Below are 16456 nucleotides of genomic sequence, written 5' to 3' on the forward strand. Positions count from 1 at the left end.
AGAGGTCTGTGTTCCAGCAGGAGCGTCCCCACCTTCAGTCCCCGGTGACCTTCCCAGCTGCAGCGAGTTGGCTAAAGCCTCCCTCCCATCCCCCACAGCAGAACGGCTAGTAACATCACTCTCTGATCACTTTTATGGAAAATGTAGGAGGCATTTCATTACATGGATCACCCTGTCTCTTTCAATCACTACTCTTCACATCAAAGCCAACTCTCAGGTCAGCCTGAAACCAACCTGGTTTCATTGAAAAGCCCGTGGAACATGAAGGCAGCCCGGTGGCGAGGAAGAGAAAGGAAGGGAACACGATGTCATTTATAGATGTCTTTTTAAAGGGAGAGAAAATATCTTACAATGCTCATCATTTCCGTTTATGAATTTCCGAATGCTCTTAAATGGAATTCCTGAAAGACGGGTTGGGTTCTCATTCCCCGTTGCCGGGTCCAGGCTCTTGCAGGAGCAGAGCAGTGGCACAAAGGCAGGCTGACACCGTGTGGAGCCTGTGCTCGGTGCTGGGAGATCACGGTGCTGCAGCCCTGGCCCCAGGCACAGCCCAGCCTGGTGGGGAGGACCCTTGGAGAAACCGCTGGCCTCAGGAGATGCAAGAGGGGAAAAATGCATCCTCCTAGTGGTGGTGGGAGTGGGGGGACCACAGCCGGAGCCTTACCTGAGAATAGTAAGGAGATAATAATCAGCTAGACACCAAGGACTCAAAGTAGGAATTTTGTCTCCATTGCTGTGCCTGGAACAGCTTCTGGAATAGAGTAGATTCTCCATTCATGTTGTCTGTTCTATAAAGGACAGATACAGGAGTCTTGGGTGGCTGTTTCTACCCACTCCATACCTGCATAGCCTCACTGTTTAAGAGAGAATTACTCAGGGTGTTTGGTTCATTTGGGTGTTCCCGGACAAAAGCCTTGAACTGGTTAACTGCTGTTAACAGGGCAGGATTCCAAGCATCTGATTTAACCTTACTTAACCCAACATAATTTTTTTGAGTATTGTAGCAAGAATCGGCAAACTTCTTCTATAAACGGCCAAACAGTAAATATATTAGGCTTTCTGGGCCATAGAGACTGTCCCAACTACTCAGTGCTGCCCACGGAGTACAGACATAATGGAAGCCAGTGAGTGTGGCTGTGCTCCCAGGAAACTTAACTTTATGAAAACAGGCAGCAGGCTGCATTTGGCACGGTTTGCTGATCCCTGATCTAGAATATGCTAATCTTGGACTAGGCAACAAAAGTCATTTTTGAAAGGCAGACGATATGAATTCCTATCATTCTCCAATAGAGTCTTAATCCTAATAGATTCTAACTAGATGGTCTCATTCTTAATAAGCTCTGACCTGTTTGGCTAGAAAAGCTGTAAGACAGGAATCATTCTTCCGATCCCCAGCCCCACTGGAGTGGGCAGGGCTACCCCCCCAGGGGAGGTGGGTGGGGCTGTGTCTGGGTGCGGGCGGGGCTTAAGCCCGGTGGTGGGGGGGCTTGAGCCAGCTTCCAATTCCAGTAGGTTACACCCATTCTCTTAGTGCACCTGCCATGTGGCAGGCTCTGAGAGGGGCCGAGGCAGCCCGGGCCCTGAGGGCTCACTGTCTAGAAACTGACCCATGAAGGTAGCGTGTATGCCATGAGGCAGCCAGGGATAGAAAGGAGTGTGTGGTGCCGAGGGAGCCTGGCTCCCAACCCAAAAATTGGAGATCATTCCAGAAGGATCCCCTCGAGAAAGTGGCACCAAAGCTGAGATTAGGTCTCTAAAAGCATTCACTCATTTATTCTTGAGACATTCACTAAGCACTTGCTCCGTGCAGAGTCCTGTTGTCAGTACAAGGGACCCAAGAGTGAACAGAACAAAACTGGTGCCTCTGTGAAGGTGACATTCTTGCAAAGGACACAAGCAACGAGCAGGGCCACACATAATCCCCTGAGATGGTTCCAGAGCTCGCTGTGAGGGGGTGGAGAGTGAGGGGGTGGGAGGAGGGCAGGTGGGGGGGGGGTGTTACTTAGAAGAGGTAGTCAGGCCAGCTTCTCTAAATGAAAAAAAAGCAGTCAAGGATTTGGGGGAAGCTCATGCCTGACAGGGGCGGCGAGACGGGTGAGAGCAGAGGCCTTATTTAGGCAGAGTGGGGTGGGGTGTTTGGGGGTCAGAGGGGAGACCAGGCTGGCCCAGCACAGTGCAGGAATGGAGGGCAACCCACAGCATGAGGTTGGAGAGGTAGCTGAGAGCCCAATCATGTTGGTAAGAAATCGGATCTCATTCTAAGTGTGATGGGAACCGTGAGCAGGGGACACTGATTTGGAAGGTCAGTTCTGGCTGGAGGGGGCTGGGGTGGGGGTGGTACCTAAGGCAATAAATCTAGACAAGAGACAGTGTCCTGAACCAAGGTGTCAAGGCTTGAGTCCAAGGCTGGGATTGGGAAGAATCGGAAGCTCAGTGTCAGCCCCCTTAAGTCAGAGAAACCTATGAAACTCCCTGAGGAGAGGCCTTGGAGTCTGGGACCCGAGAGACAGGTCCTGGCCCAGACAGGAGTTTGCCAAGTTGTCAGCAGGTGGATATTTACGAGACTTGATGAATGGTCCAAGGCAGTGGTGGAGAGAGGAAGTGCAGAGTCTGAGCCCCAGAACACCAAGGTTTAGAGGCCAGGAAGATGAGAGGGCCCCGGGGAAAGGGGCTGAGGAAGGTGGCAAGTAGGTAGCCTGGGTCACCCCTAGCATCCTTGCTCCACCAGCTGGATGGAGGGTCTACAGCAGAGGAGGAGGAGAGAGCACGCCAGAAGGGCTGGACAGGAAGGCAGAGCTCATCTCTTGGGGTGGCCAGAAAGTAGGGCTCACTTGTCTCAAGCCATCGGGCCAAGCTTCAGTCCTCCTGGGGAGCCCAGCAGAAGGAAGGCAGCCCATCAATACCTGATGGGACGAATGACTGACTGAATGACTGGACGCCTTTACCCCCAAGCCCCATGGGTATTTAAGGAGTCTCACGGCCTCTCCTGAACAGAGAGTCCAGGAACTTTCTAGTGACAGGCCCTGGTCACCACCCTGGGCCTCCTGACATCTGGGCCCCATGAAGGTGTGGCTAGTGTGGCCCTAGCCCGCCTGTCTGTCACTAGCTTACCCAGGAACAAACAATGACAGACCTGTTTTTCCAGCCAGCTCTGGGGGGCCATCCATGTGTTTGCCCACAGTGCCCCCTGCCCATCCTTATCCCTTCTTACCCAAGGTTTGAGAGCGGGTGACAAACAGAGGCAGCAGTGACCCAGGTGTGACTTCCTGTGATTGTTGTTGTGCATCAGTGTGTCATTCTCTGTGCACAAGGGTGTGAGTCTGTGCTGTGTCCTGTGCCTTTAGGTGCCTGGGTGTCCATGCACCTGAGTGTCTACCTGAATGTGTGTCAGCTCGTGTCTGTGAGCCCCTGCAGGCTGTGTGTGTGTGAGTCCCTGCAGGCTGTGTGTGTGTGTGTGTGTGTGTGTGTTTGTGTGTATGTGTGTGTTGTATGCTATGCCCAGGAGATAGGAGTTGTATTTCCCATTGGCCACACTGTAATTTGGGCACATCCTAAGCCACCATCCATATTCACTCACATCCATGCAACCAGAGCACATGTTCTCCGACCTTGCGCACTCCACACACGCTGACGCTTTCAATTCTGTCGCGGTTCGTTTCTCTACGTGCTGGTGGCCACCAGCACCCCCAGTCCTGACTCTCAACCTGCACTGTGATCAACACCAAGTCGGGCCCCACGAGAAACAGCAATGGTGCCGTCGGCCACAATGAGAACTAACGTCTCCTGGCTCTCGGCACGTACCGGGCGTCGTTCTAATTGCTTGACATGTGTTTACTCGTTACTCCGCATCGCAGGCCATGAGCTCGGTGCGCTCGTGACCTCCCTGGGGCAGGGGGGAGGACTGAGGCTCAGGAGGGCAGGTGGCAGAGCCGCAGGAGGCACGTAGGCCGCCTCTCTCCTGAGTTGGTGCAGCTGATCACCAGCCCCAGAGACAACCGGGAACGGGACAGCACCAGGCACCTGCACGGATGGCACTCCCTAAGGAAGCCCCGGGGCTTCCAGAACTCTCCTTATGCCATTAGATAGAACACACTTGACTACTTTTTGCGTTACCTGTGTTCCCCTTTACAATACCCTGTTGGTGTCTCCATTACACAGACGAGCAAGTGGAGGCACTGAGGCCACACCGCCAGTGGGAAGGCTGGGGACAGGGCTCCAAGGAGACCCCGTGTGGAGCCCAGGCTCCCAAGCCACCACTTTCAGCTCCTCTCTCTCCCCTCATCCATCATCATCCCCTTCCTCCTTCCTCCAGGAACACCTTCTCCCTCTCTCTGTCCTTCTTCCTCTCTCTCCCCTTCCCCTCCTCTCCCACACTCACACACACATACACTTGTGTCCTGGCCACCCCGTCCAGCATAGAGTGGAGGGGAGCAAGGGACAGGCGCCCAAGAGCCCAGAACCTCTCCTGAGCCAGCTCCTCGCTGATCCTCTCCTGTTAGAATGGACCAAACCCCAAGGGGGTAACAGACATAAAGAGTTGAGCACTGCGCCCAGAAAATAGGAAGCCTGCGTCCATATACCTGGTAAGACAATCATTTTAATCCAAAGCCACAACTGGGACAGGGAACCGGTGAGACCGTGGCCTGGCCGGCTGTGTCTGGGGGACACAGAGACAGGCAAGAAGACCCTAGAGATCACCTAATGCAGACAAGGCAGTGGAAGCCAGGCACAGCACGCAATCGGCACAAGCCCCCCCCCCCCCCCCCCCCCCCCCCCCCCCCCCCCCCCCCAAGCCATCACTACACATTGGGACGCCCAAGCCTCAACGTGAAGCCCTCCACTCATCTGCAGACAGGTGCTTCTGTGCTCACCTCCAGGTCTACACCCCCCTTTTAGGGCTTCAGCCCACACCGCAGCCTGGGGCACACTGACCACTCAGTGAACACTAGCCATCTACTTGTGACATTAGCCTTCACTGTGCCATATGGGTACAATTCTCTAAAAGCACTTTATCCTGGTTGATTATTACATATTTATCTGTGTTATGACCAGATGACGTGTATCTCCTTCATGAGGATGTAAGCCCCATGAAGATATGGCCCAGGCCTGTTTTTGAACCCCTAGGTCTCCTATGCCCAGTCTGGAAGCTGGTACAGGAGCGGCACTCGGTCTGTATTTATTCACTGGACCCACAGCCAGTTAAAAGTGAAGCGTCTCCCCCACTTTGGGACCATGCAGCCCTTCCCCATAGAGTGTAGTATGTTCCCAGCCAGGAGTGGCCAAACCGCAGCTCGTTGGCCAAATCTGGCCCACCAACTGTTTTTGTAAATAAAGTATTATTGAAATAGAACCACACTCATTTGTTTACATATTGCCTATGGCTGTTTTCATGCTGTGAGAGCTAAGTTGGGTAGCTGCAATAGAGAACATATGGCCAGCAAAGCCAGAAATATTCTATTTGCTACCTGTCCCTTTACCGAGTTTGCCAATACTTGCTTTAGATACTTGTGATCTCCTTGAAGCCAAGGCCATGGCTTCATGGGGCTGGTGTAAGGTTTAAATGGGTTTATCTATGTAAGGCACTTAGGATAGGACCTGGCACAGAGGAAGGGCTGCAAAATTGTTGGTAGGTACTACATAACTCCACATGCTTACTCGTAGGAGATCAATAAGTATTTGTTCACTGAATAAACCAGATACTTTCTGCTCCTCGTGATAGATTTTAACACTAAAACCACACCAGCTTCAGGGGGAATCGAGACAATTCGTGGAGAAGTAGGGTCTGGACGAAGGGGGCAGGACAACAGAAATAATACAAATTGTACCTTTGACTGTACACTTTCTAGGTAGAAACAAGACAGTGTCCAACTTAACCTTGACAAGAGTGCCTCTCAAACTTCCATGTGCACAGGACTCGTGGGACATGTTTTTGTTAAAACTCAGAATCTAGGAGTGCTCGGGTGGCTCAGTTAAGCGTCCCACTTTGGCTCAGGTCACGATCTCACGGTTCGTGGGTTCGAGCTCCGCATCAGGCTCTGTGCTGAACATTTGCTCAGAGCCTGGAGCCTGCTTCCGAGTCTGTGTCTCCTTCTCTCTCTGCCCCTCCTCCGCTCACACTGTCTTACTCTGTCTCTCAAAAATAAATGTAAAAAATAAACAAACGTAGCTGAAGTGTGAGGCACGAGAATCTGCAGGTTCTAACCCGCTCCCCCCAGGATGCCCAGGGCCCCGCCCTCCCACTGCCCTGTAGGCAGCAAACCTTACATTCCTGGGAGCTGGAGATTAGGGTTATTTTTCCCTTTCTACACAATGCAGAAACAGACTCAGCGATGTAAAGACCCTTGCCCCAGGCCACACTGCTAGTGACAAGGCCAGCCTGTGAGCCCAGGTGTAACTAACTCCCAAATCCCCACTCAGCCCATGACACTGCCCAGCCAGAAAGAAAAGAACTTTCGAGAAACTTCTCCAATGTAAGAGTCCCTGCTTGCACTAAAGCAGCTTCTTGGCCAGCCTCAATCTGGGTCCTGCAAACCCCAGCCTTCCTAGGTATGGTGCTGTTGACCAGCTGTCCCGTGTCACCTTCCTATGGGGCAGACCTCTCCCAAGGGAGGCTGGGGTTGGGGTGGGCTCTGCTGGGCGGGAGAGGCTTCCGCTCACATGGCCCACCAGCTGCCATGCTCTAGAGCGCACCATTAGCTGCTGGGGACCTTCTGAAGCGGCCCCATTTTCTCCACATTATTCCCCACTGCGTGCAACACAGCAGACCTCTCCGGCCTGCCCCTCCCCCAGATGCCTCCCCCTCCCCTCAGCCACCCTCGTCCCTCTGTCCTTCCTCTCACACGCAGGTGGAAAACGCTCCTGAAGATATTCTTTCCCCTTGCCTGTCAGTCCTTCCTTCTCACCTTATCCTGGAGGCGTATTTTGTTTTTTGTTTTTTACTTTTTCTTTTCTTGGCAACATGTCTGCTTCTTCCTCTTTCTGGACCTCCTCACCACCTTTATGCACTCAGCAAGCCCATACTGGGGACCTACTGTGTCTTTGACACTGACCTAGGTGTGGTGGGGACAGAGAGAATACAAAGAATAAAAAAAAAAAAAAAAGAATAAGAAAAAGCTGCAGGCCTTGTCTTCGTGGGACCCCACGGCGTAAGCATGTGTAGAATGAATTTGTCCTGTAATAATCATCACTAAACCAGTGTCTACCACATGCCCGCAGGGATTCACCTACGTGCATTATCAGAATCAATGCATCTGATCCTCACAGCAGTCTCAGGAGGCGGGCACTCTGACCATCCCCATTTTACAGACGGGGAATTGAGGCACAGAGCAACATCTTGCCAAACTTACACAGCTAACAGATGCTAACTCCAGATTGAGATCCAGGCTGTGTGGCTCCTTCACCACTATAACATGCTGCCTCTCCGTGTGCCCCAAAGCGCAGAGGAAGGGACAATAACTTTGCCTAAGGAAGTCACGGAAGGCTTGACAGAAGAGGCCAACTGGGTTGAGGTATTTTTGTTTTTTATGTTTATTTTTGAGAGAGAGAGAGAGAGAGAGCGTGAGAGAGAGAGAAGGAGACACAAAATCTGAAGGAGGCTCCAGGCTCTGAGCTGTCAGCACAGAGCCGGAAGTGGGGCACAAACTCACGAACTGTGAGATCATGACCTGAGCCAAAGTCATGAACTGAGCCAAAGTAGAACGGGTAAGCCACTGAGCCACCCAGGCGCCCCTGAGTTGAGTTTTAATGGATGAATAGAAGTTTGCTGAGCCAAAAAGAGCAGGAAAGACATTCTAGTAAGAAAAGTTTTGATGTCAAAAGCATGCAGTTACATGACATGGGAAGGGTGCTGTGGCCAGACAAGAGGGGACGTGGGGACCAGGAGGCATAAAGCCCGAGGGGAGCAGAGGTCAAGTCACACACAACCCTGTGGGCCTCATGAGGCTCTGGAGTTTGGTACTTTAGGCAGACGGGAGCCCCTGAAGGGCTGAGATCTGGGCAGTGGCTTCCTGCCCCTCCCCACCCCACCCCAGCCCCACTCAGGTGGGCCACTCTCTTCCCTGGCATCCCTCTAGCTCACAGCTGTGCCATTCTCTCTCTCCCTGACCCTCTGTGTTCCGCAGGGGCTGTGAGGGCTTCAAGCATCTTCCCAATCCTGAGTGTGATTCTGCTTTTCATGGGTGGGCTCTGCATCGCAGCCAGCGAGTTCTACAAGACTCGACACAACATCATCCTGAGTGCCGGCATCTTCTTCGTGTCTGCAGGTAATGGCCACAGAGCCGCGTGGGCCAGGGCCCAGGCCCGCCTGTGGGGAGAAGGCTGAGGCTGGGGTGCTCAGCAGTTGGGAGGGGGCTCAACAGAGAGGAGGGAGGGAGAAGAGGGAACTCCAGGACTTGCAACGTCATGTTATGGGGGGAGGGGCAGGTTGTGCTGGGGCTCCTGCCCCATAGCAACGTCCAAGACCTCCCCCCCTACTAAGTCCCCCAGGAACATCCCCAGACCCCCTTCCTCAGCCCAAATGGCCCATCTTCTTCCCACCTTTTAGAAAAGGGCCCAAATCCCGAGTCCCTCTCCGAACACCAGGCCTACCCTCCCTGTCCAGTCCCCTCACTGTCACACCTGGGTGCTCGCAGGCACCGAAAACTACACACCTCAGCCCCGTTCCAGGGCAAGTCACATTGCTACAGACATCAGAGAAAGAACAGGGCTGTAGGACGAGCCATTTAATAAGAATGAGGAACATTTAAGTAGTACTTGCCACACCTGGCCCCCAACAGCTCTAAGTCATTTAATCCTGTCAGTGTATTAAGTCCTTCCATCACTCCTGCAGAGTGATCCTCCCCAGTTTACAGATCTGGAAACTCTGACTAAGGCTCCCTTGAATCCAGGCAGTCTGGCTCCAGGAGCCACTCTGAACCCCCTGCCAAATCAGCTTCAAACCTCTGTGCAGCCTTGAGCAAGTTACCTAACCTCTCTGAGACCCACTTCCTCATTTGCAAACCCCTTGAAACGTACTCAACAGTGAAGACAGGTAGCAAACCCTCATTAAACAATACCCATTATTATCACTCAGTGCGCTGTAGAATGCCTGCCTCTCTCCCCGCCCCCCACGCCCCTTCCTTTCCCGTATCTTTGTTTCCAATTGCCCTCCCGTTTGCGGCTCTCTTCCGTGGCTGGATAAAATATTAAGGTGATGCCTGCCAATATCATTTTAGCGCACTGACCCTGCAGACTCCAATCAGGGAAGGCCCGCCCAGCCGCCCCCGCCCGTCGGTCCCCTTAACCCTCCCCAGAGCCAGACATCCTGCTGGAAACTAACGCCCCTCCTCCGCTCTCTCTGACCCGCCCCCCCCGCCCCACCCCTCCGCACCGTCCCTGTGCCCCGCAGGTCTGAGTAACATTATTGGCATCATAGTGTACATATCTGCCAATGCCGGAGACCCCTCCAAGAGCGACTCCAAAAAGAATAGTTACTCATACGGCTGGTCCTTCTACTTCGGGGCCCTGTCCTTCATCATTGCCGAGATGGTTGGGGTGCTGGCCGTGCACATGTTTATCGACCGGCACAAACAGCTGCGGGCCACGGCCCGCGCCACGGACTACCTCCAGGCCTCCGCCATCACCCGCATCCCCAGCTACCGTTACCGCTACCAGCGCCGCAGCCGCTCCAGCTCCCGCTCCACCGAGCCCTCGCGCTCCAGGGACGCCTCCCCCGTGGGCATCAAGGGCTTCAACACCCTGCCGTCCACGGAGATCTCCATGTACCCCCTCAGCAGGGACCCCCTGAAGGCCGCCACCACGCCCACCGCCACCTACAACTCCGACAGGGACAACAGCTTCCTCCAAGTCCACAACTGTATCCAGAAGGAGAACAAAGACTCTCTCCATTCCAACACAGCCAACCGCCGGACCACCCCCGTATGAAGCCCGCGGAGGGGGTGCGGGGGGTGGGGGGGACCGCGTGCGCCGGAGGTGGGGTGAGCAGGGGGGGGCGGAAACCCAACCACCCAAGGGGAGGGGAAACCTTCCAAAAGCAAAAAAAAAAAACAAAAAACAAACAAAAAAAACCACAAAAAAACACAAAAAACAAAAAAACAAAAAAAAACAAAAAAAGAGAAAAACATAACAAGTAAATTTTAAAAAAAAGAACAAAATATAAGAGGAACAAAGAAGCAAAACGACAGGAGATGTGAAAACATACTAACCGAGGGGAAGAAAAACAAACTTTAAAAAAAAAGTGAGAGGATAAAAAATTAAAAATAGAAAATAAATCTAAAAGAAAATGCATGATTTCCCATGTACCATTATTTTAACATTTAATAAAAACCAATTTAAATGAAAAAATAAACGGGAACCAAGATAACATTAAAGCAAAAAATGAGCAGAAAGGAAGGGGGATGTTCTCTGCATTTATCAGGGGTTTGTGTTACTTTTTGTTTTAATGCAGGAGAGTTAACTTTTCTGTTCTCTTTAACCCCAAGCGGGCTCTGCCTCCCTGGGAGAGTGGGGGGTGGAGACTCAGGGGCCCCGGGGCCAGGTGAGCCCCTCGGTCACTGCCAGGTCCCTGGAGCCTCTAGATGGGTGCCCCAGGAACGCTGGGCAAGCTCGGAGGCTTGCTCCACCCAGCATCGATGGGGCAATTGTAGGCCTCCAGGTGACCCTAGAGTGCTTGGTCCCTCCTGTCCGATAGGTGCCTGGAGGGGGGTGCACTTGGGGCTTGCCTAGGCCCCAAGTTCCCAGTCCTTAATGGTCCTTAACCCACTGTGATGACTTCCTAGGCCTTGAGGGAGGGGAAGGAGAGGGGGCAGCTGCCTTTGGCTTGTGAGATGCCCGGAAACCCTGGAATCCTCAGGGTGAGTTTTGGGGTCACCACCCCAAGCTCCTGTCCTTAGGAGCAGGGGATGCTCACCCCCCCCCGGGGGGTATCTCCCTCCTCACCTCTCACCTCAGGGCCACTTGATGACCCTGGGGCGATGGTGGACCCCCAGACTCATAGGCCCCCAGCCCCCTGGGAAGGGGGCTCATTGACCCTTTGGGGGTCCTCGGACTCACTGAAGCCCCCCTCTGGGGCCCAGCGGGTCCAACAATGACACTGCAAAAAGGTTTCTTTTTACAAAAGAAAAAGGAAAAACACGTGGTGATTTTTTTTAATAAAAAAACCACAGACTATAAATAAATGTAAATATATAATAAGTGGATTTACTTGCAAGAAAATCAGATAGTATTTTTCTTTTAATTCTTTTCCAGCTTTAAACTGTGAAAACAAAACAATGGGGTGGGGTTGGGGGACTTAAAATTTAGCAGGGAACTTGTAAAGAGAAAACTGAAAACAAATATACAAATCCATTAAAACAAAACAAAACTGCTGCAAGAGATAAGGGCTGGGCTCAGGGGGTGGGGGGGGAGGAGGAGGGCCCCGTGGGAGCGGCAGGAGGCTCGGGGAGGGAAGATCTCTTCTTTATACCAGGAAGGTGCTGCTAATGTGGAAGAGAGAGAGTCACAACGGAGAACCGGTCTACACGGAAGAGATCGGACACCCACTCACACACACTCACATGCACACACATGCACACTCCTCCCGGCCCTGTGCTCCCATCACACACTGGGATACACACTCAGCCTAAACCCTTCCCTCCCATACACAGCCAGAGGCAGGGTTCAGAGAACACTGACTCATTGCTTCCAAAGCCATTGACAACAACCGCGCACCCGCGCAAACACACACCACTCACATGCATGGAAAGGGCCCCAGTCTAAAATCTAGCTCTGGATTTTGGAATCCCTTGCTGCAATGGCCTCTCTGGGCCTCAGTTTCCCCCTGTGTAAGCATAGGGATTGACCTACATGAGCTCCAAAAGGCCCATTCTTATTCTTGGTGTCGATGACTTTTAAGATCTGCCACCTGGCCAGAGGAAGATGCCAAGGATGATCAAAATAGCTGCCATCCAACCCCCAGACATTGAGAACATTCCCAAGTCATCAGCCAGCCTTTCAGATGCATACACACACACACACACACACACACACACACACACCATATGCCTCCTCACTGTGCTCCCGAGCCCCCTGTCCCCACATCCAATGTCAGAGCAAAAATACACACATGTGAGCAAACGTATCCTGCCATTCAGAGAGGGAGAGAGGCACCAGAGGTCCCCAAAGTCACTCTTCATTTGGTGTCCCCTTTCTTTAGTGCCACAACCCAGTCACAGAGAGTGAAGGGGGCTTCTCTGAGAGATTGACCGCCAGGCCTCCCCACTGCCTTTGGGGGTCAGGGAAAAAGAGGGTCCTCTGAGGTCTGCTGAGAGGGGTAAAAGTCGAGGGGCTGAAGGGGATGGCTTTGCAAAAGTCGGGTCGCAGGTGGAGGACCAACCCCCCAAATTAAGCTGACACCACAGACTAAGTCTGGGGCGTCCCGTGTTGCTCCCCCTTCTTCCCAGACCATTAAAGGCCAGTTCAGACTAACCGACACCCAGCAGCTTCCTCGAGAGAGTGCAGATTTCAGCCCAGCCTGTCAGCCACTCTGCTGAAAGCGGGAGCCCCTGCTGGTGGCCCCCACTTGGTTTGCTTCACACTGGCCGGGCCTGAAGTTCCTAAAGTCGAGCTCTGGAGAGTTGCGGGGAGCGGGAAAGGAAAGGCCTGTTTTCAAGTCAGATGTGGCTAGAACCCAAAACTCAGCCTGAGCTGCAAGGCCAACACCTGCCGGCCCAGCCCCCAAGTGCACAGAAGGCCACGCCCTGGGGCGGAGCTCTGCGGCCAAGGCTAGTGCGGTGGCAACCCGGCACTTCTCAGTCTGAGCAGAAATCGCACTCTCCCTTCCTCACCCCACCAGCCTCCAACCCTGAAAAAGACGAAGGACTAGAGAGTAAGAGAGGCCCCAAGAAAACAGCAAACAAATGGGTGCCGTCGGAAGAGGAAAACTGGCCCCAGTTCTCTGGATCCTGTCAGGGTGTTTGTGGGGTAGCAACTGGCCCTTCTTTCCAGGCTGGGGCCTGGGGCCTGGGTCCGCTCAAAGAAGGCCATCTGGGTGTGGGGTGAAGCCAGCACTGCGGAGAAAGGGCTAGGGGGCCCGAAGGGAGGGAGCGGGGAGTGGGGGCTGTCAAGGGCGCTGTTTGCCAGGGCAGCCGATTGCTCATGTCCAGCTCAAACCAGTTCAAGAAACCAACCTCCGTTTTATTTTCTTGGTGGGTCCTTTTTTTTTTTCAGACTGTTAACAGAAAAAAATTTTAAAAAGCAGAAAACTTAAAAAAGAAAAAAAAAAGAAAAAAATCCTGGTACATGAAATAAAGATTTTTTTTTTATAGCTTGGTCCTCACGTCAGTGGATTTCTTTGCTTTCCCAACTAAAGAACCTTGAAGTTGTAGAGTTTCAGAGCTGGGGGACGGGAGGCTTAGAAGCCATGTAGTAGAGGGGCACCCGTGTGGCTCCGGTGGTGACTGAGTGTCAGACTTTGGCTCAGGTCCTGATCTCGAGGTTTCCAAGTTCAAGCCCAGCATAGGGGCCACTGCTGTCAGCACAGAGCCAGCTTCTGGTCCTCAATCCCTCTCTCTCTGCCCCTCCCCCATTCACAGTTTCTCTCTATCAAAAATAAATAAAACATTTTTAAGAAAAAGAAGCAGCCATGCAATAGAGTGTCCTCACTCCCTATGAGTCTCCTCCTAAGTATCCCTTAGGAATACTTGTACACCTCCAGTGACAGGGAGCTCATCCCCTCCAATGGCAGCCTAGCCTGGGCTGGGCAGTGTTTCACTGGTCAGAGTCTCCTCTGCAAGATGAATTTCAATGCACTTCTTCCTCTGAATCCAGCAACACTGAATGAGTACCTTCCCTTTCTAATACAATCGTCCCTTGGATATTTGAATGGCAAGCATGATGTCCTTGAGTTCTTTTGTTTTAGAACAAACCAGCCCCACTGAACATCCCAGTCACACTCAGGGTTTCAATTTTTCCTCATGAAAGTGTGCAGTCTGGACTGAACATGACCTTGCTGGTGAACTCAGAGGGCTCCCTGCATAGGCTGCTCCTCCGAGGTGACTGTGGATTGGGAGACCAATGGGGAGGGGCTAGCAGGGGGCCCTGGGTCTCTCCTAACATGAAGAGACAGGAAGGGAAAAATGGGACATGTCCTAGTCTGCCCAGGCTATTATCACAACAGGCCCTAGACTGGGGAGCTTAAACAACAGACTTCTACTTCTCCCCGTCTGGAAGCTGGGAGGTCCAAGATCAAGGTGTCAGCAGATTCCATTCCTGGAAAGAACGCTCTTGCTGGCTTGCAAATGGCCACCTTCTCTCTGTGTGCTTATGGGGCACCAAGCTCTGGTCTTTCTTTCTCTTCCCTTAAGATCACTAATCCCATCATGGAAGCCCCACCCTCCTGATCTCCTCTAACCCATTATCTCCTAAAGTCCCCCACCTCCAAGTATCCTCATGCTAGAAATTAAGGGCTTCAATATATGTATTTCAGGAGGCCACACACCCATAAAAGGATGGTAGGAGGAGAATCTGACCCTTGACATTGGAGAAAGTCCCTGTTAGCAGGCAGTTAAAGCACCAGCCCGCTGATGTCCCGCCCTGGTCCGGTCAAACTGCCAGCATCAGCTATTTGAAAGAGCCCTGTAAACCCCTCTCAAAATCCATTACCTACATTTCATTTCGTTCTTCTTAACTTAAAAAAAAAAAAACTGCCATACTGAATAGGAGGAGAGGAAAGAAGGTATTTCAAAATCAAATCAAGATTTTAAAAGCAATCAAAAAAGAACTCATCCGTTGGCAAATTGTAAACCGCTTCCTTCCTCCTCCTTCTATTGCTCCTCTGGGCCCAGCTTCCCATCACCACCGTACTGAAATTATTATCCTTAACTTGGGAGGTCAGGTTCAAACTCCGAACCGAACGCATGACACACAGGAAGAGGGAAAGCGAACCAAAGCTTGTTTAAAATGAAAACATCATAACACATTGTTCTGAAAGAAGAAAAGTGCTTCATTCTGTCCTACTGACATCCCAGATTGCAGACAAAAACCAAAAACCGAAAAAACAACCAAAAATAAACAAACACGGAAATCTCATTCATTACCATAGCTGGCATTCACTGGCCTTTTATTTTAATATTTTCATCTGGAGGGCCAGAAGAGCGACCTAAGTGTGATCTCTGAAATGACCATTTCAAAGGCCACAGGGATGGGGGCTGCGGAGGACCCCAGAGGTCACGACCCCAGTCCTGACATGGATCCAGGATTCTTCATGAGCTCTGGAAGGTGGGGTCCTTGGGAAGGGGGAGAGTGCATAAGATGTAGGGAGGGAGCAAAGTCATTGTACAGGTCTCCTTGGGTCCAAGAGAAAGGAGATGTATGCAAGGAGACCCAAGTGACACAGACCTAAGAAAAGCCCGTCCCCACATTCTGAGCCCCCAGAAAACCCCTCTCTGGAACTGGCCCATGTTCAGAACCCCCTGCTCCATTCAGCCCAGGCCCCCTCAAGCCATGCCACCAAGCCCCCACCCCCACCCCCACAAGCATCTCTTCCTCCAGGCTCACCCCTAATATTTGCAAACCCCAGGATAGGAGTATAAACAGAGCCATAAACCTAAACATTTAATGACTACAAATCAAATGAACACACTTTAAATATGTTACATCCTTCCATCCTAGCAAACATTTCTTCACGATGACCTAAAATATGAGGTTGGAATTTGGAATTCTCAGCCTGGTCTGGGGGCTATACCTGAAAGTGGCGTGGGGCAAACCCAGCCTGGCTCCTAGCCCAAACCCGCCCCCTTCCCTTCCCACCTCTAGCTCTGCTCAGCACAAAGCGGGGTGCCCGTCCGCCTGCACACCCAAGTTCCAGCTACAGCCACTCAAACAACTTCTTGACCATCCCTCACACCAACCCAACCTCCAAACAGATGGTACTCAGGATCCTTCAGGCAGAAGTTCTAGAGTAGCAGGCACCACAGAGAGAGAGTTCTGAGAGAGGGGTGTGGGCTCGGGGTAAGCACGTCCCCTTGGATTATGGGCCCTTCCCCCCCCCCCCCCCGAGGAGAGCCACAGCTAGCTTTCCCCATAGCCCGATGCCCAAAGCAGGGGCCCCTCTTGCCCAAGTCTAGGGTCAGCACAGCCTCTCTGGCTTTTTTTTTTTTTATGTCTTTTATTTATTTTTGAGAGACAGAGAGAGACAGTGAGAGCAGGGGAGGGTCAGAGAGAGAGGGAGACACAGAATCTGAAGCAGGCTCTAAGCTCTGAGCGAGCTGTCAGCACAGAGCCTGATGCGGGGCTTGAACCCACGAACCGTGAGATCATGACCTGACCCGAAGCCGGACGCTTAACCAACTGAGCCACCCAGGTGCCCCTCTCTCTGGCTTTTGTCCTTTTTTTTTTTTTTTTTAATGTTTTACTTATTTTTGAGACAGGGAGAGACAGAGCATGAGAGGGGGAGGGACAGAGAGAGATAGAGGGAGACACA

At 52.2% G+C, this 16456-nt stretch overlaps 1 protein-coding gene and 1 long non-coding RNA gene across 7 annotated transcripts in view; one reads left to right on the top strand and one right to left on the bottom strand.

Moving 5' to 3' along the window:
• The window catches only part of CACNG2 (calcium voltage-gated channel auxiliary subunit gamma 2), a 110341-nt gene extending 100382 nt beyond the window's left edge, over positions 1–9959 (top strand). For all 3 annotated transcript variants that reach the window (XM_029954949.1, XM_029954948.1, XM_029954950.1), the window contains 2 exons: positions 8121–8261; positions 9386–9959. In XM_029954949.1, the coding sequence (XP_029810809.1) occupies positions 8121–8261; positions 9386–9921 (677 nt within the window). In that variant the 3' untranslated portion in view covers positions 9922–9959. The remainder of the gene's footprint in view (positions 1–8120; positions 8262–9385) is intronic.
• Positions 309–9925, bottom strand: LOC115304676. Of its 4 annotated transcripts, none has more exons than XR_003914549.1 (3): positions 9814–9925; positions 6903–7049; positions 309–664 (listed from the first exon to the last, which is right to left on the bottom strand). It is a non-coding gene; the product is annotated as an uncharacterized LOC115304676 (long non-coding RNA). The 4 variants fall into 4 exon arrangements; XR_003914547.1 differs by having other exon boundaries at positions 9472–9925; XR_003914548.1 differs by lacking the exon at positions 6903–7049.
• Positions 9960–16456: the final 6497 nt, after the last annotated feature.

Source organism: Suricata suricatta, chromosome 10 (assembly GCF_006229205.1).
Source record: "Suricata suricatta isolate VVHF042 chromosome 10, meerkat_22Aug2017_6uvM2_HiC, whole genome shotgun sequence".
Taxonomy (NCBI): domain Eukaryota; kingdom Metazoa; phylum Chordata; class Mammalia; order Carnivora; family Herpestidae; genus Suricata; species Suricata suricatta.